Consider the following 22,525-nt stretch of genomic DNA (forward strand, 5'->3'; position numbering starts at 1 on the left):
GGTAGTGTGGCGCGAGCAGTCAGGCTAAACTCTAGAGTACATATGGTTAAGCCTGTGTAATGTCCCACAGTAATCACCAACCCTCCACACAGAGGCACAAGACTGTATCTGTAAAAATATATCTCTTTATATAGATTTCTTAAGCAGGCTTTAGTTAGTCTTTTAGGCTTTAAAAACGGTTCCAGTTACTTGTCACAATGTTCCCATTTCTTTAAGAGGATGCCACAGTTCTTCTCAATGCAAGGTTTTGTTGTCTACAGCACTTCCTTTAGATCTGTGCGCTTCGTAGCGCTCTTCGTACGCTCCGTATCACTTTGCGGGCAAGCCCCACTATACCTCCCGCTTCCCGCGTGAGCAAGCGTATGGGGCGGTCACTTTCAATGCAGTACGCGACGTACTGTTCACTAGTATGAAGCGCACAGTTCTCCACAATGCAGCCGTACGCTGCGTGTCAGCTACAGTACCTTGCTTTCTTTTGGCGGCTCGAGGCGAGTCAGCAGGCGTAGAGGGGGCGTCTCTTGTCGCGGTGCGGTCCTGCTTCACGGAGGACAGCGATGCGTTGTGGGGCGACTCTTGACCTCGGCGTACGTCTCGATGTTGAAGAGGGAGTGGGCGGCGGCTTGAGGTGATTACAGCGGTGAGGTGCTGTCAGCAGGGCGTCGTCCTGGAGAGGCGAGCTCCGGTGCAGGCGGTCTTCACGGTGTGCTCTATAGCTCCGGGGCCACAGACTCGCGTTGCTTGGACCGGACGGTCCGTTCTTGCGGTGCGAGCTCCGGCTCGAGGGGGCAGCAGTTCGCGGTGCTCAGGCCAGGCGGGGCAGGCCGTTACGGTGCTAGATGCGGTACAGTCGTGCAGAGGTCACTTTGCTCGGCGGGATGGGGCGCACAGACTCTCCGAGTGCGGGACAGATTCCCTGTCGCACTCAGGTCTCCGGAGTCAGCTCTGAAGGGGGGAATTGCAGCAGCTTCCTTCTTCAAGGGAGGGGTAGCGCCCACTGTTCCTGGGGCGCAGTTCAGGAGGCAAGTTCACAAGCAAGCCCTTGGAGATTGTTTAAGATGCACAAGTGAAATAAAAAGTCTTTCAGTCTTTTCTTCCTCTCTCCTTCTTGCAGCAAGGCACTCACCATAGGTCAGTCTCTCAGGCTTAGAGACAGTACTCCTCCATGTAGCTTTCCCAGGTCCTTCTCTTCAGGCAGAGTTTCTTCTTGGCGTCAACAGGATCTAATTTCTTAGGAGCAGGGCTCCTTCTTTTATATACAGTTTCTTTTGTTCTTTGTGACCAGGGGGCCTGTGCCTGGCTCAGTCCGGTTTTGGAGCACTTTGTTGTGGTGACTGCTCTTTCCTTTCAGTGCACAGGGCAGAGACATCAGCCGCTCCCCAGGGGGCGGAGCCAGCATTGTGGTGGCAGAGCACAGCCCTATTCAGAGTCAAGGTGTACTCCTCCCACCCATCCTGGTGTAATCTCTCTACCCACCACCTGGCAGCCAGCCTGTCTCCTGGAATTCCCCAGCCCTGGCCCTCACTGAAACTAGGCAGCACACACACAGCAGAGGCGGACTAAAATGGCCAGGTCAGTAAATACTAACTTTCTAAAAGTAGTGTTTACAAACACAGGATATTAAAATAAACTTTACTAAAAGAAGTATTTTATTATTCTGAGTTCAGGCATACTAAACTTGACTTTCTACCATGCTCTCTGAGTCCGCTGGGAGAAGCACTGTGTGTATGGTTTAGAAGAAAACCTCTTACGCTTTGCAGTGCAATCTAGCGCTGTGACCGATTTGTAATAGTTTATTTCTCGAACTGGACAGTATCATTCACAAGAGAGTGCCTCACAGTGGGTTTCATACATTTTTAAAAGTTAAATTGTAAAGACATTAGGGGTGGGTGGTAAATTCCGCTCGCCCAGTGGAGTTGTCAGAGTTTTGACCACTCTGTGTTACTGAGCAAACACAAGGAGATGATGGACGGAGCGCTGAAACTTTTCAGACTCTCGCCCCAGTCACAGATCTGGGTTTAATCCATCATCATTCTTTAGCTCACTCCGCCACGCCAGTTCAGACATGGCCATATGCAAATCAGTCTGACCCTGTGCCTCATGGGAACAGTCCAGCCCGAACTACCAAGCCATGTCTTCCCTGGACCGGACACAAGCATCCTGGGACCGGTTTCTGGCTAATCAACCGTCATCAGCGAAGCTAGGTTGAATCCAGTGGCAAAGTGAGCAAGGGATCCACATCTGGGCATACCCTGCCAACTTATAGCGAACAAAGCAAACACAAGGAGATGATGGACGGAGCCCTGAAACTTTTCAAACACTCACCCCCAGTCACAGATCTGGGTTTAATCCATCATCATTCTTTAGCTCACTCCGCCACGCCAGTTCAGACATGGCCATATGCAAATCAGTCTGACGCTGTGCCTCATGGGAACAGTCCAGCCCGAACTGCCAAGCCATGTCTTCCCTGGACCGGACACAGGCATCCTGGGACCAGTTTCTGGCTAATCCGCCATCGTCAGCCAAGCTAGCTTGAATCCAGTGGCAAAGTGAGCAAGGGACCCACGTCTGGGCATACCCTGTCAACTCCCTGTTACTGCCTAATTTGGCCAGCTGTTGCATGGCAGGAGTTTTTGTTATGTGTGGCTCACCAATGGTAAGTTGGCGAGCGAGAATTGGCGTCCCTTTGCGTGATTTTGGGTCATAGGAGGGCACCTGGCGATATATTCCCAACGCCGGTGGTCGCGACCAGTTGTGGTGAGAAAGCTGCCACTCTAAAATCTACTTGAGCATCAGCAAAGAAGCAGCACCCGCTGGTGCCATTCACGCTGATGTGGAGTGCGGATCAGACTGGGCAGACCGGGCTCCGCTCTGAGTGTACTTTGAATAAACAGTTATTGGTATGTATTCTCTACTGTCTGACCGACTCTTCATTTGGCTTGGAAGGCTGAGAGGTGGTCATTAGTGACCTGGGTGACCCTAATCGGGTCATTTCCTTCAGGTGTTGTGCCATTCACACTGATTTGGAGTGCGGATCAGCTCGATGTGCCGATTTCCGCCCATTTGCGGACCTCCGTAGAATCTCGTGGAGTTTTTGTGTAACTCCTCGGAATTTAGCCGAGTGAAAAACCTCTAGTTCTGCCCACCCCTAAAATATGTTACTCTTAAGCCCGCCCAGTACCTTATGAGGCCCCCGCCTCTTCGATCGACATCTCACTCAGAGAGTCTCACACCCTATAGTTATTGATACAGGAAGTTGTCACTTCTTCTCCTAATGAGGCTGAGACAAAGATAACATCTGGTGGACTCTTGTAATGAGGATGATCAGGAAACTGGCCCCACGGTCCGATATGGGCAGAGCTCATTTCCAACAGATGCTGCTTTATATTTGGGAGGTTCTGGGTTTAGAACCTTCAGCACAGGAGCCACTGGAGGTTTCTACGCACAATCTACGACACAGTCTGCTGATTCTCCTCCTCTTTATGTGTTTTTAAAACCTATAGTGATTACATTTTCCTAGGTTTTTGGGGATAGGATAATGTTTGGAGGATTTTGACACTGCTTTTTGAAGATTCCGAAGGTCTACTCAGTTTTGTCCAACATGGCATCGTCCTCCTCTCATGTGTCGGAAAAAGCACTCACGCCTGAGCCTTATCACAAGAAAGTGGGAAAGGGGGAGAGGATGTGGTCCGACGGCTAGACTGCCAACTTTGGTGCTGGAAACCAGGGTTCGAGCCTCGGGGCCACGTCCACATCCTGTGATTCTGGGCAGATCACTGAATCTCCCCGTGCCTGAACGTGTCCTTGTGTAACGTAACCAGTGCTCGTGTAAAGCGCCCCAATACCCTCGGGTCAAGTTCGTGCTGTATAAATCTGCTATAAAAAAAGCAATTTAAACAAATCTACGCGGCATCTAATTTTGTTCTGAAAATAAGGTAAAATGCAGTTTATGCTGTGCAGACTTTGAAGTACCCCCAAAACTTGTTCAGTTGTCTGGGAAATCTGGACCTCCTGGTGAAGTTCTTGTTGGATACAACTTTTGAGTCCTTGTGGTCGTTGCTGACAGCAGCTGGGGGATCTGTTGCAGCCAGAAGGTTGTTATGGTTGAAGATGTGGAAGCTGTATGCAAGTCCAAGATCCTTGATGCATCGTCTTCCTTGCACCGAACAGAAGATGCGATAATTGTCTCAGAGAAAGTTGGTGCAAGTTACACAACAAGCTCATTGGCCCTTTCGAGGCTGAGCTGGAACTGCGGCTACCAAGCGGACAAGGTGGGGGCCAATACTAACCAGTTACGAGAACACTTGGACTAGGTTAATGAACAGCAAGTGGGCACTTACAGTAGTAAGAGACTGCTATTCCATAGCAATCAATCAATCAATCAATAGTTGCTTTATTCAGCAATACATGTCATAAAAGCATTGCCGATAAAAAAGTAAAAAAATAGTATACAGATAAAACTTGAATACAAAGATTTTTATACAAAGGTAGAAAGCCGACTTCAGATATCTAGAGGCGGTCAGACTTTTAGTTCATTGGTCAAAGTTCATAAAACAGTATAAACAGAAGGGTCCCGGAAGATCCCATTTGCAGCACAATTAGGCATGTTAGAACCCACAATTCGCAATTGGCCTAATACGCGTACAGGTTATAGATGGGTTCCCATTATCAATTTCCAAACACAGTTTGCTGCGCACGGATTAGCAACATCCACTTTAAGAACTTTGCTACCTGGATGGCATACCCGAGTGATGGATCTGTGCAAAGAATACGAAGGGCTCTGCTACATGATCTTGTACCCATATTCCTACAGGTTTGCGCTAGCCATATTTTGCGCGGCCCTGCATATACAGAGCACACAAACAATACATGTGATAGAGTTTCTACCTGATCTCAACATGTATTACATTTATTATTCTTTGTTGTAGACCATTTGGTTGTGAAACACTTTAGAGGAAGGGTCCTTAATCTAAATTGGAAATAGTTTCCTGTCCACTGGCTTTGTAATAGCATCCCAGAACAGCTCAAGATTTGGGCGAGATTTAATCTGTAGGAAGACTCCTGTGAGTGAAGTGGAGTCGTGGCGCCCACTCTCTTCACATGCAACCATCTCCCAGTATGTTTCTTTGAGCTTATCTTTCGCCGGAAACAAAGAGTCATTGGGGCAGAGGTGCAAGGCCCATTCCATAAAATAGACCCTTAAGGTTTCTCAGCCAGCTGATCTTATGAAATTGATCTTTTTCTATAACGTCCCTTAAACCTTCAGCATATACTTTCAGTTCCGGCGTACTCCACAAACTACGCCAGAACAAAATCGGCCGGAGTCTAGCGAGGTCTGCTGTAGCATTTCTCCCTAAATCACTCCTTAAAGGAACAATTGGTGTACTTTGCGGTAGACTAGTGATTGCTCGGAAGAATGAGTTTTCCACAACAGTTAGCTGCGGAGAGTTTCCTAAAGCCCACAGCTCGGCACCATATAGTGCCGAGCTCCCCAGCTTGATGTTATAGATTTGGAGTACTGGGCTGGGCGGTTTTGTCAGGGAAGTTCTAAATTCATTTCTTAAAATACCCGCTAACTGTCTGTTTTAGTGCCATAGCATCTACATGCAACTTCCAACTCATGTCCTTATATAATCTAATGCCCAGATAAGTGAATGAGTCGACCTGCTCAATAGTTTGCGCTGTGGGACCAGGTCAAAAGCTGTTTTCAAATCGACAAATGCAGCGTACATGCTGCCATTGGCGAGAACTACTGTTCACCAATGAAGAGTGACAAAGTGAAAGACTTGATCAATTGTGCTTATGTGAGCCCGAAAGCCTGCCTGAAGGTGGCTGAGGATGGAATTATCTTACATCCATACATGGATCCTGGCCAGCACCAGCCGAGCTACCACCTTTTGTATGGAATCCATGAGGCTTATGGGTCTGTACTTGGCAGGCATAGATTTGTCTCCTTTGTTGTAGATTGGGATTATTTCTGCCCCCCACCAGGTATCCGGGATGGGAGTACCGAGGGCAATAGCATTTGCTAATAAAAGTATATAAATAGACCATTTAGGCCTGTCCTGGAGATAAATATCAGTAGGAACAGTCTAGGCCTGGGGCTCGACCGCCTGTTAGTGAATTTAGGGCGGGATCTACATCTGCCTCATCACATACGTTATCATTAGCACAGAAATGTGTCAAATCAGGGCTGCAGGTCTCCGCTTCATTGCTTGCATATTGAGCAGAGAAATATCGAATCCACGCTTCCGGGCAAACGTGGTTTTCTGGTGGTGGAGCCACTCCCCCGCTCCCCCACTCCCCCATTTGACCAAGTACCAGAACCGTTGTGAGTTTTTGGTCCCACCGGAGCGTTTTAATTCCATCCACCTGTCCTCGTCCCAGGCTTTCTTGGCAGAAAGAGTCGCCTTCTTATACATAGCCCTAGCCGAGCTCACTCTGGCCGCATCTCCTGACTTCATAGCCTCGCTGAGGGCCCCACGGGCATATCTACATTCGGGATTATACCAGCGCTCGTTTGTTTTGCTTTTGTTATCCTTGTCCAGGTTTGGATTGGTCTTTGGAAGTGCGACCTAACTTTTGCAAATAAGGTATTATGCAGTTGAATAAAATCATTTGACAAATGGTGATTAAAACTGGGTGACCCCATCGCATTTACTGTTTTTCCCAGCTCATTACCTATGGTGGACAGAATTTCAGAGCGCTCTAAAATCATGGACCATTTAACTCGCTGCATGTCATTTGTTGGCTGGTGGTCGCAAGTAATGTGGGCTGCATCATACTGTGCTTGTGGCCTTGAGCCTCAAAGGACGAACCTACAGCACAGTGGGTCAAGGTCACTGTTCACGTGATCTTTCACTACCATGTCCTCCAGAGTATGCCATAAATTCAAACTAACAATAACATAGTCAATGCGGTTTGCCTGGTGTCCACTGTTGAATGTGTTTGTTCCAAGTCTATCGGAAACTGTTCTACCATTTGCTGCCCTTAAGCCATGTTCTAGGCAGAAAGCTTTCATTTGAATGGCAGACAAAGTCCAACGTTTAATGGGTGCAAGTTCCAGTAATGGGATACCCCATTGTTCATCCTCCTCCCTAGTCGCGTCATTATCCTCGTTATCAAAGGGTTCGAATGTTGTGTTTAGGTCCCCAACTATAACTACATGAGTGGCCCCTAAGGGGGTTTCTAAGAGATCACCTAATGCCAGAATAGTGTCAGAGATCCGCCCTCCGCTGAGGCCTCTTGCATTCGCATTGTATAAATTTGTGGGGCCATATTGATCAGACACCAGCCTAATTGCGAGAATGTCGTTACTGGCTGTCGAGAGGGCCGAACTTTTGAAGCCAATATCCTGTCTGACCCACAGTGTAAGTCCCCTGATGGCCAACCTCTTGCTCCCTTGGTTGCCGGAACATTAAAATTGAGGTATCCAAGATGATATATAGGCTCTATAACCCATGTTTCCTGGAAGGTACAGATATCAAATTCCTCTATGAAGTTGTTCCAATCAGGGTCTTCACCTTTGTGCCTCAGGCCGGTAATGTTCCAGGATACTGGTCTAAGGATACGAGGCGTTACATCGGTATCCAGCCTCTGGCCGAATGCAGCAATTAATGGACCTGTGGCCTGGTCCGATGTGTGCCTGGTACTATTAGCGAAGCTTATTGGCTTTTGGAACATACCATTGGGGCAAGATATAGTATGCTCATTATCTTCAGTAATTTTAGAGGCTTGTGAACTGATAGCACAGGGTGGAGGACACCTTCAATCAATCCCACTTAGTGGGGACCCAGAGGATTGGGGATCGTTGGAGAGTTTGCAGGATGGACCACTGGTCATATCTGGGCGATTGTATTTAAACCAGATTGCAGTGTTAAAAATATGCTAAGTCCAGAGATCAAAAGCTGCCAAGTTTTCTACTAGGTCGTGATGTGTTAATGTGAGGGCAATGGTATCTGTCACAGATCCTAATGTTGAGTACCTCTTCGCCCTTACTATGTCCTCCCTTATTATGGATCGAAACCCTCTCACTTGTCGAATTCGGTGGATTGCTTTATTGACCAGGGTTGCCTTAACCTCTCTACTTCTCTCAGGCGGAAGCCTAGGAACATTTATCAAGTGTTTTGTCTGCCTCCACCCTGGAAATTTGTCTTTGTTTATCTCCTATGGGAAATAAGAGCTTTCTTTGGGGTCCTGCTTACGTTTTAGAATTAGGAAGGGATAAAGGGAGCCTCTATTGTGAGATTCCCCACCTTGGAGCTCAGATACTCGTTTGCCACCCTTGGCTCTCCCATTATATGGGGGTCTTCCTCCAGTGTCAGTTTTGGCACCCTGCAGTTTACCTAATGTAGGGAGGGAACGTTGCTAATGGCCCCACCTTACCCTCCACTGGGTTATTGAAATTAGGGCATAAGACTTTGAGCGATTGGACTTCATTAAGCATTCTACGGAAAGACTCTGAGAGGCTACCTACGGCTGCCTTAAGCAGTCTAATGTCTTCCACTAAGTTAACTATCTGCCCTGCAAAGGGATTTTGCAAGGAACTAGTAGGTGTGGTTAGACTTCCATTGGCATGGGATGCCTCCATACTAGTATACTCAGCGTTTCCAGATAGTGTAGATCCCCCCTATGTGTATGGTCTATCATGACACCCCCTAATATCACCTCTTTACCCTCTTTAACCGGGCCAATGCGTCTATCTAAGGCATCGTTGTTGTCAATGAGGGGGGCAAATCTTTCACTACAGGGGAGAACTGAGAGTCCATCAATAGGCTCTTGCGCCTCTACTACCTCTATTGCCTCAATGTTAGACACTACGTGGCTAGATTTTGAGACAAACGCAAATGGCTTCTTTACTTTTGCTTTATTAAATATTGATGGAATGCGGCCTTGGCAGATGTTATGAGCAGGCCTACCCTGAGGCTGCGCGCCAACTGTTGGAGTCGATGCGCTATTGGAATCAAGGTGGCCCTCACACTCTGCCAATAACATCTATTTGGTCCAACACCCCTTCCCCCCCACCCCCCTCACTGGGACTTGCAGCCTTTTTGCATTTCTTCGCCCTTTTTTTAGTGGCGACCTTCAAGCCCGCTTCGTTACACATACGTTTCCCCATTATACAACAATATCTCTCAGAAAGGGATATGCAAAAGGGTTGCTAAGTGCTCTATGCCACTTGGAGCGATACTTGACAGTCACTTATACATGCAGTCCCCAGCCAGGGAAAGTGCTGGTACGGTAGGACGGGCTCCCCAACCTAGAGCGACTCAGCGGGTGATAAAAATAAGAGGGGTGGCCCAGCCCTGCCTCTTCCTGATGCTGATGGGCACAGGACGGGCACGCCCGCGCGAGTCCTGCGCTGCGGGAGCCTGCGAGGAATTTTAAAGCACCACCTGGTGCAGAATGGTGGCGCTGGCGGCGACGGCCGCGTGGGAGGCTGGGACTGGTGGTCCTAGTTCCCCTCTCCCTTCCGATGGCAGGCAACAGGCAGTAGGCAACAAAGTCGGAACGGGCTTCCATAGCATTGAAGGAATAAACACAGCACTGAATATCGTAGAGATGGTTTCCAAGTGCCTCGTCAATCGAGGTTTTCGATTAAACTTAAATGCCTCTAATCTGGAGCCAGAGACAGGGAAGGTCTTCATTAGAGCCCTGTTCAATACCCTGAGGTCTTGAGCCCTCTGCCAGAATCACAAGTTCTCTCGTTGCAGGGGGCGTTGAATTGCCTCCTATCATGTCCGCCATCTACCAGTGCATTTCTAAAAGTACAAGACTGGTGGACAGCAGCAGCAGCTGTTGTTGTAGCCTGTCTTCAACTCAAGCCTCTTCATCATCCCACTGTCCACCAGAATCACCGCATTTCGAGGCAACGATCTCGGTGTTACTCAGACTAAAGTAAACTCTGGGGGAGCAGCTGAATGTGGTCAGTTTGATCAGGAGCGTGCCGCTAAATCCCAATTTTTGTAGTTACTACAGATGCGAGTGAGTCGGAGTAGGGAGTGACCCTAAGAGAGGAGAAAGTTAAGGGCATTGGTCCAATCACTCTTCAAATTGAAGTGACTTGCCAGCGATAGAGACCGGTGTTCGTGCCTCAGCTCCTCTGCTTCAAGGGAAAGCAGTTGTCGTGAGGGCCCAATGAGGAAGCCAAGAGGTACATAAGTCACCAGGGCAGTGCCAGAGTGAAGAGACTAGCTGAAGTAGCCCAACATTTGGGATTATGGGAGAAGATCATCATCTCTGCCTGGCAGCAATTGAAAGGAGGCCTTTCATTGGCTGGTGATGGAGCGTGGTCACCCATGGATAGACATGTTTGCCTCCCTGTCCAATGCACAGACTCGTCATTGTGGCACGGAAGTAGAAGACAGTCAGGCATATACAGTGGATGCCGTGTCGTTCAAGTGGCCAAGTGGCTGCCATATGCCCTTCCTCTGTTCACTTTCTCCCCTTGGTGCTGCAGAAGATTTGGGAGGAGAGGGTATAGGCGATCTTGGTGGCATCTTGTCCGAGGAGGAGCTTTGAGGAATGTTTGGTGAGATTCTGTTGCTGTGACCTAGTGCATGTTTGAGGTACCTGTATTTGGGCAGTATTGAGTGCAAATGAACTATAACTGTCTGAAAACGATACATGAGAGAACTATGGTTTTTCCAGATTTCAAACATTTGACTGCAGGTTGTCTGGGATCTCTGTATCGGGGCCTTTAGCTCAGCAGTTGCCACTGCCACTTATTTCTTCTGACTGCGACACGTGCTGGAGTCCATGATTTTATAGCGATCTATCCTGTGACCCTACCAGATCCCGCATATTTTCAAGTGTGCAATCATATGCCGTCACACACTCAGGTGACTGATCCACTGGTTAAGCTGCTGACAACTGAGTTCACGTCTATACAAGAGAGTGTTCTCTCTCCTTCTCTCTGTCCTTCTCTCTGCCCCTCTCTCCCAGGCATCCGATTCCGAGACCGTCCTGCCTAGTTTAGCTCCATGTTTTCCGCAGCCACTGACTGCCAGCGACAGACTTGCCAAAGTGCTCCGGTTGCTGGCTGGGTGGTGCTGTCGCTCCTGCCATGCAGTGCCACGCCTGCATGCATGTCTGCGATTCAGATGCGTTCATCCTCTGTCCAGTACCGTGGATTCTGTTATGCATTCGGCCGGCAGAGGCTGCCGCCTGAACATAGCGAGTCATGCTTTCAGCCTCTAGGATTGTGAAACAAATGCGTGATTTTAGCTAAAGTGTGAGGTTTGCAGGGCATTCTGGGTAAGACAATCTAGCGGGATCCATGCAAGCCACACCACCATGGATTGGTCTGGGTCTTTAGGTTTCAGAAATAGCCCGGGTTGGTTGGGTTCCATGGTTCCCTTGTGACCTAGAATCTGAACAGTGCAGGTATTCGCCATGGCCAGTTAGAGGAAATTAGCATTTACCCACACTCTTCCGGCACATATGGCAAAACTTTGCCCAAAAGATCCAAATGTCTTCTTGCTTGCCATATGGATGGGGATGCGCTAGACCCCAGGAGGGCAGAAAGACTGTTGTGGGTTTAAGAGGGTGCAGCCTTATGTCAGGCCCCTAATCTATTATTTTTTAGAAAAGTAAACCAGAATCTACTGGTCTTGCTGCCCTATTCAGGGGTAGATGGGTTGAGGGGAGGGGGGTTATATCTCACAAACTGCTTCCTAAAAGAGGGCAGAAAGCTTGTTGGGTCTTGTCTGGGGCGGGGGGACTGCCCAAGGCCTGGGTGAGCAGTCCTACCCCATCAGTTTTTGTTATCATTTTTCCCAGGTGTATAGTGGACTTTCTGTCCCTCTTTCCTGGGGGAGAAAATTGGTGGTAAAATCCCTACTCTTCACCAGAGGGGCAAAAAGACTGTATTGCTCCTTTCAGGGTGGGGCAATGACCCGATTCCAGGGTGGGCGGCTCCCATTCCTTTTTTTTTTTGCCAACAAATCTCTGGTGTCTGGTGGACTTTCTGCCCACGGGGGCAGATTGAGGGTAAACTCCCACTATCTGCTCACCCATGGATGCAGAAAAACGTCTGTACCCAGGAGGGGGGCTTTGCCCATGCCAAGTTGGCTCGCTCTCCTCTCCCGATAGGAACTCCCTGGTGTCTACTGGGTGGATCCCTGCTTGGGGATAGGGATCCCAGGGTGACCCCAATTAGGGATCCACTTATGAGAGGTACTGCAGGAAAGGGGACATTGTCCTCTTTCCAGCGAGATCCGTCCCATACAAATCCCTGCTTGGGTGGGCAGAGACATGTCCCCTGAACACTGATGAAAGTGAAAGCAGACCGCGTCTGATAATGTTTTGCTTACTGTGACCTCCGCGTGCTGTGCACGTTACACATTACAGGAAACAAAAAAACGCAAACTCTGTAGGCGAGAGAAGCTTTTCCTTTGCGTCCTGATTTGAGTTTTATTAAACAAAAGGAAATTCTTCTGGTGCGAGAACCAGAAAACGTTTCTCCATCAAAGCAGTGGGCGACCCGTTGATGTCCATCACTATAGAGAGGTAATGCGCGTTAGAGGTATTGCAGTGCACAACCCGTTGATGTTCATCGCATTGGAGAGGTAATGCAGTGGACTAGCCGTTGATGTTCATCGCATTGGAGAGGTAATGCAGTGGATGACCCGTTGATGATCAACGCACTAGAGAGGTAATGCAGTGGACTAGCCGTTGATGTCCATCGCGCTGGAGAGGTAATGCAGTAGATGACCTGTTGATGTCCATCACACTAGAGAGGTAATGCAGTGGAAGACCCATGGATGTCCATTGCACTAGAGAGGTAATGCTCACTAGAGGGGTAATGCAGTGGACGACCTGTTGATGTCCATTGCACTAGAGAGGTAATGCAGTGGACAACCCATTGATGTCCATCTCACTAGAGAGGTGAGGCTCACTAGAGGGGTAATGCAGTGGAAGACCCATGGATGTCCATTGCACTGGAGAGGTAATGCAGTAGACAACCCATTGATGTCCATCTCACTAGAGGGGTAATGCAGTGGATGACCCATTGATGCTCATCACACTGGAGAGGTAATGCGCACTAGAGAGGTAATGCAGTGGATGATCCGTTGATGATCATCACACTGGAGAGGTAGTGTTGTGGACGACCCGTTGATGTCCATTGCACGAGAGAGGTAATGTAGTGGACGACCCATTGATGTCCATCTCACTAGAGAGGTAATACAGTGAAAAACCCATTAATGCCTATTGCACTAGAGAGGAAAAGCAGTGCACAACCCATTGATGTCCATCTCACTAGAGAGGTGATGCAGTGGACAACCCGTTAATGCCTATTGCACTAGAGGGGTAATGCAGTGGACGAACCATTGATGTCCATCTCACTAGAGAGGTAATGCAGTGGACAACCCATTGATGTCCATCTCACTAGAGAGGTGATGCAGTGGACAACCCGTTAATGCCTATTGCACTAGAGAGGTAATGCAGTGGACGACCCATTGATGTCCATCTCACTAGAGAGGTAATGCATTGGACAACCTGTTAATGCCTATTGCACTAGAGAGGTAATGCAGTGGACGACCCATTGATGTCCATCTCACTAGAGAGGTGATGCAGTGGACAACCCGTAAATGCCTATTGCACTAGAGAGGTAATGCAGTGAATGACCCATTGATGTCCATCTCACTAGAAAGGTAATGCAGTGGACAACCCATTGATGTCCATCTCACTAGAGAGGTGATGCAGTGGACAACCCGTTAATGCCTATTGCACTAGAGAGGTAATGCAGTGGACGACCCATTGATGTCCATCTCACTAGAGAGGTGATGCAGTGGATGACCCATTGATGTCCATCTCACTAGAGAGGTAATGCAGTGGACGACCCGTTAATGCCTGTTGCACTAGAAAGGTAATGCAATGGACAACAGGTTAATGCCTGTTGCACTAGAGAGGTAATGCAGTGGACGACCCATTGATGTTCATCTCACTAGAGAGGTAATGCAGTGGACGACCCATTGATGTCCATCTCACTAGAGAGGTAATGCAGTGGACGACCCGTTAATGCCTGTTGCCCTAGAGAGGTAATGCAGTGGACATCAACAGATCAGCCACCGCAGTAATTTAGCAAAGAGAAAAGTATTTTAAGGGGCAGGAACAAGAGCACCTATTTAAGGGTACTTGAGAGAGGGCACTGGTTCACAAATGGTAGGACAAATAGCGCACATTCAGGATGCAGTTGAAGGTACAGAAGAAAGACCATAGGTTCACACGAGCAGAGGAAACGGCTTCATGGATGCAAGGATGAGGTCACAAGGAGCAGAGGGCATGCATTTATGGGAGCAGTGGAGGGCAGAAAACAAAAGACAAGGGGAAAGGGAAATGGAAAGAATGAAAAGGAAGTAAGGAAAAGAAAAGCAGGGTAGGGTTAGGGCGAGGGGCAGTGTGTAGGAAAGGGAAGGAGAGCGCATAGAGAAAAGTGAGAAGAAAGGGGAAGGAATATAGGGGGCAGAGAAGATGGCAGCAGAGGTGGAGACAGTTGAAAAACCAGAAAGCAGGTGACAGAATTTCCTTTCACCTTTTTAGCCAGTTTCTCTGTGGAAATGTGATGTAAACTGCACTTTTTTCTTGGGAGGAGCCCCTGACCTCCACTGGAGAAGGTGGGGGTGCTATTTATATCGCGTGTTGCGGGCATTTGGTCTGGGGGATGGCTTTGTGCGCTGGACCACCTTGCTCTATAACGATGCCACGGCACGTGTAAGGACGGGGGCGACCATATCGGCCCCCTACCAAGTGCGGAGGGGGACGAGGCAGGGCTGCTCGCTCTCCCCGTTGTTGTTTGCCCTGGCCATTGAACCGCTGGCGGCGCATGCCCGGCTGGGGCGCTCATATGCTGGAGTACAATTGAGGGGGGAAGCCCACTATATATCCCTGTATGCAGATGATCTGCTGATGTTCTTGGCGGAGGCAGATTGCGCGCTCCGAGGGGCAATCGCCTTGTTGGAGGCCTTTGGTCACCTGTCCGGGCTCAAGGTCAACTGGGGCAAGACATGCTTGTTCCCGCTGTTGCCGGGTGGACAGGCCCCCCAATCGCTGGGAGTGATCCGCTGGGAAGGTAGCTGCCTGCGATATTTGGGGGTTGGTATTTACCACACCCAGCGTGATTTGCTGGAGGGGAATGTTGGCAGAGCCATTCGCGGCTTGCGTGGTAGTATGGGCTTCTGGAGCACGCTCCCGCTTTCGTGCACCGGGAGAGTAGCGCTGCTGAAGATGGTGGCGTTGCCACGCCTCCTCTACTTCTTCCGCACCCTGCCCATATGGATACCTGCATCGTTTTTCGCGCGGCTTCGAGCACTGTCCACGGGCTTCATTTGGGGCTCGGGAAGGCGGCGGGTGGCTTTGACCACATTGCGGCGGCCGAGAGCGGAGGGGGGCCTGGCAGTCCCGGACTTTGAATGGTACTACCTGGCAGCCCAACTCCAATGGCTCACGCAGGCGGTGGCCAGGGAGTATAGAGGCCCGGAAGGCCCGCAGGGTAGGTTAATTCCGCGGCACGTGCTCGCCTTCATAGTCCTTCAACAGCGGTTGGCCCAGCTTACTCTGGAGGAACGTACCCTCCGGTTGTGCTGGAACAGGTGCCAGAGGAGGGCCGCCATAACTCACCCCTATGCCCCGGAGATCCCCTTGGGAATGTGCACGGCGCTCCCGCATGGGGGCGATTGGTCTGGACTAGCCGTTTGGGAGGAGCTGGGCGTGCAGGTAGTGGGCGATTTATTCAGAGAAGGGGTGCTGTTGCCCTTCCAGGACTTGCAGGACTCTTATGGGCTTCCACGGGGGGATTATTTACTCCACGCGGCCCTTGTAGCGAGCCTCCAGAGACATTGGACTATGGGGCTCTCGGAGCCGCCGGTCGCCGCGGGTTGCCAATATGTAGTAATGGCGGCGGGGACGACCAAGGCCATTACTTGCCTCTATCGCAAACTGTCGACGGAGGGCCTGCAGCCCCTTGCCGCGTTGAGGGGTAAGTGGGAATAGGACCTTGCGAAATCGATCCCCGAGACTACGTGGTCCACGCTGGTGCGGCGGGCATGGAAGGGAACGCGTAATGCCCGGTTTCAGTTGGTTCCGTTTTTTACGCTGCACAGGGCTTATCTGACGCCAGTTAAGATATTGCAATATTTTGGGGGTGCTCACTCTCAGTGCCCGCGGTGTGGGGGAGAGGGGGCTGATTTTCATCACATGTTTCGGTCCTGCGCACAGTTGGGTGACTATTGGGCAGATGTTATGGATTGCCTGAATCAGGTGACAGACCGCTCTATTGCTCCGGAAATGGGGGTCTGCTTGTTGCTTTGGTTTCCCCACACCCGCCGGACGAAGGTTACCAGCAAGTTCTACGATTTAGGGTTGATTATGGCCAAGAGGGAACTGACTATGCACTGGAAATCCCGGGCGGGGCCTAGCTTCCTGCGGTGGAGGGCGGCGTTTGCGAGATGGGCAAGCGCGGAGGGTACTCTCTGGTTGCAATTAGCCCTTCGGAGGGATGACGAGAAGGCTCTAGCGACGGCCCGAGCGTGGGAGGCGCTGATGGTGGAACTTCAGGGGCTGATGTCTGACGCGGGGGGAGCAGGGAGCACATCTGATAGGCAGGAGGACGCGATGAGTGGGGAGTAGGAGAGGAGCAGTGGTGAGCACTGGACGCACTAAAAGTAGCTAGGCATGTGGGAAAGCCTTGGTTTCCTAAGGATGGTTGAGCACCCATACATGATTCATTGTAGGGGAGGGGCACATAAGGAGAGGGGAAGGCAGAGGGGGGCACACTGACATGGGGTGGGAAAGGGAGGAGGGGAGGGTCCACATGGGAAGGATGATTATGCTCCTGGATACTTGGTAGCAACGATAACTGTAAAGTTCTCCTTTCGATGGTGGAGATAACGGGGCTTGTACTGAGTTGTTGTTATGAAACCAATAAAAAAAAAAATCAAAAAAAAAAAAAAGGAGAAGGTGGGGGTGCTTTTGCTTTGCCTATGCGGACAGTGAACTGCACCGGTGGTGGAACTGGGTGGTGCCAGGTGAAAAAGTGGGCGATGGACACCTGGGTTCTGACACCTGCCATACTCGATGTATTTATTTCATTATTACACATTAAGCACTTTTTCAAGTTCTTATCCAGTCACAATCAAAATGCTAATTATCCACAAACCTGGCTGATAAGTGTTTTGATTATGAAAATCATGTTTTTGCTTTGTTGTTAGTGTAAAGATGTCGAGGAGATGCATTGATACCATTTATAGTAACAGACCGGTTTCTTGGAGAATTTCCCTGTGGTTATATTTTTATTATTTTTTTAATTTGTTGTTCTGTCTTGGGATTGGTGTGCAAGGACTTGCTTTCACAGGATGCAGGGGCAAGGTGTGACTGCAGAGTAAAGGTGCAGAGAGAAGTGAAATAATCTGGAGATTCCTTTGTTTTGTGCAGAATGCTTCTAAACGCAGAAGCAGGATAAAGTGTGTAGCTGCCCATTAGCAGAGACTTTACAAGCTAAGTTTGAAGCCTTTCTTTCACAGTAATACCCATTCACTATCCTTTTATCCTAACATACATAACAGATATTTAACAAAGTCAATGCTGCTGATTGGTAGTTTGTCCTTTCAACCGCCCCGCTCTTCTGAGGGTTATGGCTTTGACTCCCAGAGCAAAACACACAAGATGATGGACGGAATGTTGCACATTGGCAAAACATTCACCCCCAGTCACAGATCTGGGTTTAATCCATTGTTATTTTGCTCACCACGCCACCCCAGTTCAGACATGGCCATATGCAAATCAGTCTTGACCCTGTGCCTCATGGGAACAGTCCAGCCCGAACTGCCAAGCCATGTCTTCCCTGGACCGGAATCAAGCATCCTAGGACCGGTTTCGGGGTTTCACCCCTCTTCTGCCAGGATAGCTTGACTCCAGTGGCGTAGTGAGCACGGGACCCTTCCCACATAGGGCGAACAGCAAACCACACACCCAGAGCTGCTTTGCGAGAAAGGAGCCAGACAGGAGAGGTTTGTGCATGGCAGAGGTGGGTGGTGATGAGATGGCAGGTACTGATTATGTTGTTGGAGTTTTACAAATGGCAGGAGTGGCCGAGGGATGGAGGTACCAATCATATGGGGCCATTGTCCGTTCTTGTATTAGGGCCCACTGCAACCTTACCACACCTCTGCATGTATATGTAATGGGGTCTGCAGAAAGGTTTCAGGGTCCCTTTGTTCTTTCTACACAGTTTGGCAACATCGCTGGGATGTTTTTTAGTCATCCTACTGCTCCCAGGAGTTGTCCTTTGAAAGGTTTCAGGGTCCCTTCATTCTCTTTCAATATGCTTCGGATTCATCCCTTGGATCTTTGTTCTTTGAATAAATAATTCCTATGAATTATTAATGTGTAATGTTTATTATAATTTGTGTTGTGGTGACAGTGCAGGCATCGTGCATACAACCAGTTCATTGTGGCTTACAGGTAGACAATGACCATCTGTGGCCCTTCCCCCCAGCTGTCTCTCCATCAAGTCTTAAAGCTAAAAACCAGAAGAGCAACATCCAGCTTGAGCATAAACCCCTAATCTAGCGCCTCCTTATTCACACCACGCGGCCTAGCTTCTCTGATAGTGCCTCATGCTTCCACACTCACTGTTTTCCCAGTTGCTGCTCAGCTGTCCAGGCCTCCGGGCCCTTCAGCTAGGGCGGGGGCACTGGCTCTCCTCCACTTCGGTGTAATGCTGCGCTTAGCCACCAGGAGTCCCACTCCCAATAGGTCTTTGAGTATTTCTTAGATGCCCTTCCAACTACCCAGAATGTCCAAGATTGCAAGTTTTAGGTCCAATGCCACTGGGTGCCCCAACACTGTGCCAGTCGGCAACCGCCGTAGAAATCCAGATCACATGTGGGCAAGGAGCCCTGTTGGGACATTCACCACGAGCCATCTGTGATGACCTGGCTGGATGATAATTCACCTTATGGAGGCAATTAAATTGGATTAGAGCCAGGCACGAGGGGATGGCCAGAGTGCACGGGGCCATTCACGCCTCTGACCATTGCTCATCAAGTCTCACTAGCTCTCGTTCCCATCTTTCTCTCAACTGCACAAAGGGACAAACGCATTGAGTAGTAATGACTTATGGACCCTGGATATGGCCATTCTATCTAGCTTGCCCATTGTGAACTCCCTCTAATTTCTCTTGATACACTTCTAGTGCATGGGAGCTGCAGGTACCTAAAGAATTGTTTTATTTTAAGGGCATGCTAGTTTGCCAGCTCTTGTAATATTTAGATGTGGTTTGATACGCAAACATGTGCTACTTTAGAAATACCAGAGTCGGTACGGGGCGGCGGCAGCAGGTGTCGGGGCGGTGCATCGTGCTCTTCACGAGCAGTGCCTACGGCTTCGTTGCAGGTTGCGGCGCCGCTCCCCGCCGTTGTTGTTGCTCTTTTCCTCTGTGGCAGCTGAAATAGCAGTTCCAGGTGCAGGAGGACAGATGAAATCAAGTCTTTGTGTCCCTGAGACTTCAGAGCAGGAGGCAAGCTCTACACCAAGCCCTTGGAGATCTTCAAGCAGGACACACAGCACACAGCAAAGTCTTGGTCCTCTGCGTGGCAGAAGCAGCCATTGCAGCCAACCCCACACAGCACACAGCACAGGGACAGTACTTCTCCTTCAGTTTTTCCACCTCTTCTCCTTGGGAGTGGTTCCTCTTGAGTCCAGAAGTAATCTAAAGTCCTAGGTTCTGGGCCCCAATATTTATACTCCAATTTCTCCTTGGTCTCTTGTGACAGAGGGGCTCCGTGCTTAGTCAAAACTAGTTCTGTGCTCTCTGGCCCAGCTTCGTGGCAGGAGGTGGAGACAGCATTGTCCAAGGCAGACCAGGCCTATTCAGGTGCAGGGAAATCTCCTCCCACTATTCTAAATGCAGCCCAGATCTATTCAGCCCAGCCATGTCTCATCCAGGAAAGGCAGGACACATTTCAATCCCCTCCCCCGTGGCTGTCTGAAGAGAATACACATCCCCAACCCCTGTCACTCCAAAGCCAGATAGTCAATCCACAAACCAGCAGAGGCGCAAAGGATGGCTAAACAAGAATATACCCACTTTCTAAAAGTAGTATTTTCAAACACAGAATATAAAAATCATCTTTGGTAAAAGATGCATTTTTATATTCTGAGTTCAGGCATACTAGATCTTTCCATCTTGTCCTCATGCAAAGTTATAGTTATAAGATGTTACAAAGTATTCTTCATTCTATCCTATGGAACAGATAGCCTTTCCATAGTGAAAACAGACATACACTGTATTTCACTATCCGGATATGTCACACACACCAGTACAAGTCCTAACTTTCACATGCAGTGCACCCTGCCCACAGGGATACCTTTGGCCTACCTTAGGGGCGACTCACATGTAATAAAAGGGAAGGTTAGGGCCTGGCAAGTGGGTACACTTGCCAGGTAGACCTGGCAGTAGAAACTGCGTGCAGACACTGCAGTGGCAGGTCTGAGAACCCTTTGGCTGCTCGTGAGGGTGGCACAATCAGAGCTTCAAAGCCCACAAGCATCATTTAAATTACAGGCCGTGGGCACACACAGAGACTTGGTAGTAATTCAAGTAAGCCAATCATGGAAACGCCAATCCATAAACACAGTTAAAATGGAGGCCATATACACTTTAGCACTGATCAGCAGTGGTAAAGTTCCCCGAGTCATAAAACCAACAAAAACAGGTCAGTAACAGGAGGCCAAAAAAGAAAAAAAGTCTGCGGATACATCTGCTGAAAAAGCCAGGTCTAGTAACTTCCCTTGCCGTTTAATTTGTCCCAGTGCTTCTTTCCAATATTTTGGGGTGGGGGATGGGTATGCTGTATAATAGGGTATACAAGTTATAAGGCTCTAATTCCATCCTCACAGCAGAAAAGCCAGCCATGGATTGGAAGCAGCTGGGCGGCCCTGTAATGGTGCTGATCTCCTGGTATTCCCAGTCCACTATCGTCCATCACATTTTGCATGTGAACCACTTGACTTCCTCTCCCCTGTAGGACATTACAGAGAAGGGACTATAGTGGTTGAAACAACTGTGTGCAGTTTTGAGGGACCTATCAAAAGCGGGGTAGTGTGACCTTCTTGAATATGTCTACCCTTCCCATGATAGTTTATTGCAGGTTGACCCATCCGTCTTGTTTGCGTTTCACCTGCCGGAGTAGACCAACCCCTGCTAACTAAAGTGAGATACGTAGATTTCCCCAGTTTACCTAAGGACTGAGGCTTCTCCATAGATCTTCAACATCTGTATTGGACGGGGAATGGAGTCATTGGATTGCTAGACATCAAGGAGCTGGTCATCTGCACTCTGTCTTCGGTCCCATAGCTCCATCATGAAGGGCTCCCCTCGAGCTTCCTAGAGCGATTGCTTTGCAATCACAGGTATTTTTAAGATCTCAAGTCCGTGGCTGTGGCCAAGGGTGCATTGGCTACGTTGTAGCTCTTTGGGCTCCCATCCAAGCCCAGGCCACATCTGGAGTCACAAACCCAGGCCGCATCTGGAGTCACAAGAAGAAGGTTGGGCCAGTGAAGGTAACGCAGTTTGCCGGGGGCATCACCAAATACTCTAGCCGCTCTGTCATGAGGTTTTGTTCACTGCGGTGAAGGACTCTTAGCGCTCCAGTACAGCATGTGTGCAATCCGGAAACACCACCATTTTGTGGTTGTCTTGTTGGGTTGTTATGTGAAATTCCCGAACTGATGCCGTTGCGCCACTTCACATAGTTACGTGGCATGTGCTGTAAAAATGTACTGTGAATCAATTTGCAGTTAGTTATTTGTTGTAAAACATTCGACTCAATTTAATGTAAATCAGATTTATAAGGGGAGTAGTAACATTCAGAAAGAGTCTTTCCTTCCTGTAATGAGCCATGTTCAGAAAATCAGCATGCTGTCGTAAATATCTTAACCTTGCTGACCATTGCTGATCACTGTTCATTTAGAAAAACAGATCTGAAGAGCAAAATGCCAGTTCCCTTTTCGTTATTTAAACTGCAGCTGTCATGATCTGTTACTTACCGAACACCTTAGCTGCTGGCAGCAGGTATTATGAGTCACTACTCTACTATAATACATTATTACAGTTGAAAAGCTACATCATTTTGTTATTACAGGTGAATACAGATGTGACAACTCCATTGTAATATTGAACTTAGAGGCGGGCTTTTATACTGGCATTGCAGGCTCCCATGTATGTATCCCCAAATGCAAGGATTTGTAAGGTGTTTGTAATTCCCTGCCTCGCTTGTCCCTCCAGGCCGCACAGAGGCCATGCGGTTCCTGCTGGCAGACCAGGGCTGCGAGTGGAAGGATGACTATTTCTCCTATCAAGACTGGCAAGATGGAAAGGTTGAGTTCAAGAAGAAAACGGTGAGTATTTCTGAGTATGGATTTGGGTCCTATTACGCCTGCTGTTAAGGCATCCTCGCCTCCTAGGCCAGGTGGTTCTATGAGGGGCATATTGCTAACGGCATACACGGAGATTCATAGGGTTTCC

At 49.1% G+C, this 22,525-nt stretch overlaps 1 protein-coding gene across 1 annotated transcript in view; it reads left to right on the forward strand.

Annotated features, from left to right (window-relative positions):
• The window catches only part of LOC146839360 (glutathione S-transferase P 1-like), a 195,144-nt gene that overhangs the window by 126,795 nt on the left and 45,824 nt on the right, over positions 1-22,525 (forward strand). Inside the window, exon 3 of the mRNA XM_085651360.1 lies at positions 22,286-22,398. Coding sequence (XP_085507486.1) covers positions 22,286-22,398 — 113 coding nt within the window. The remainder of the gene's footprint in view (positions 1-22,285; positions 22,399-22,525) is intronic.

The sequence above is a fragment of the Triturus cristatus genome, chromosome 4_1 (genome assembly GCF_964204655.1).
Source record: "Triturus cristatus chromosome 4_1, aTriCri1.1, whole genome shotgun sequence".
NCBI lineage: Eukaryota > Metazoa > Chordata > Amphibia > Caudata > Salamandridae > Triturus > Triturus cristatus.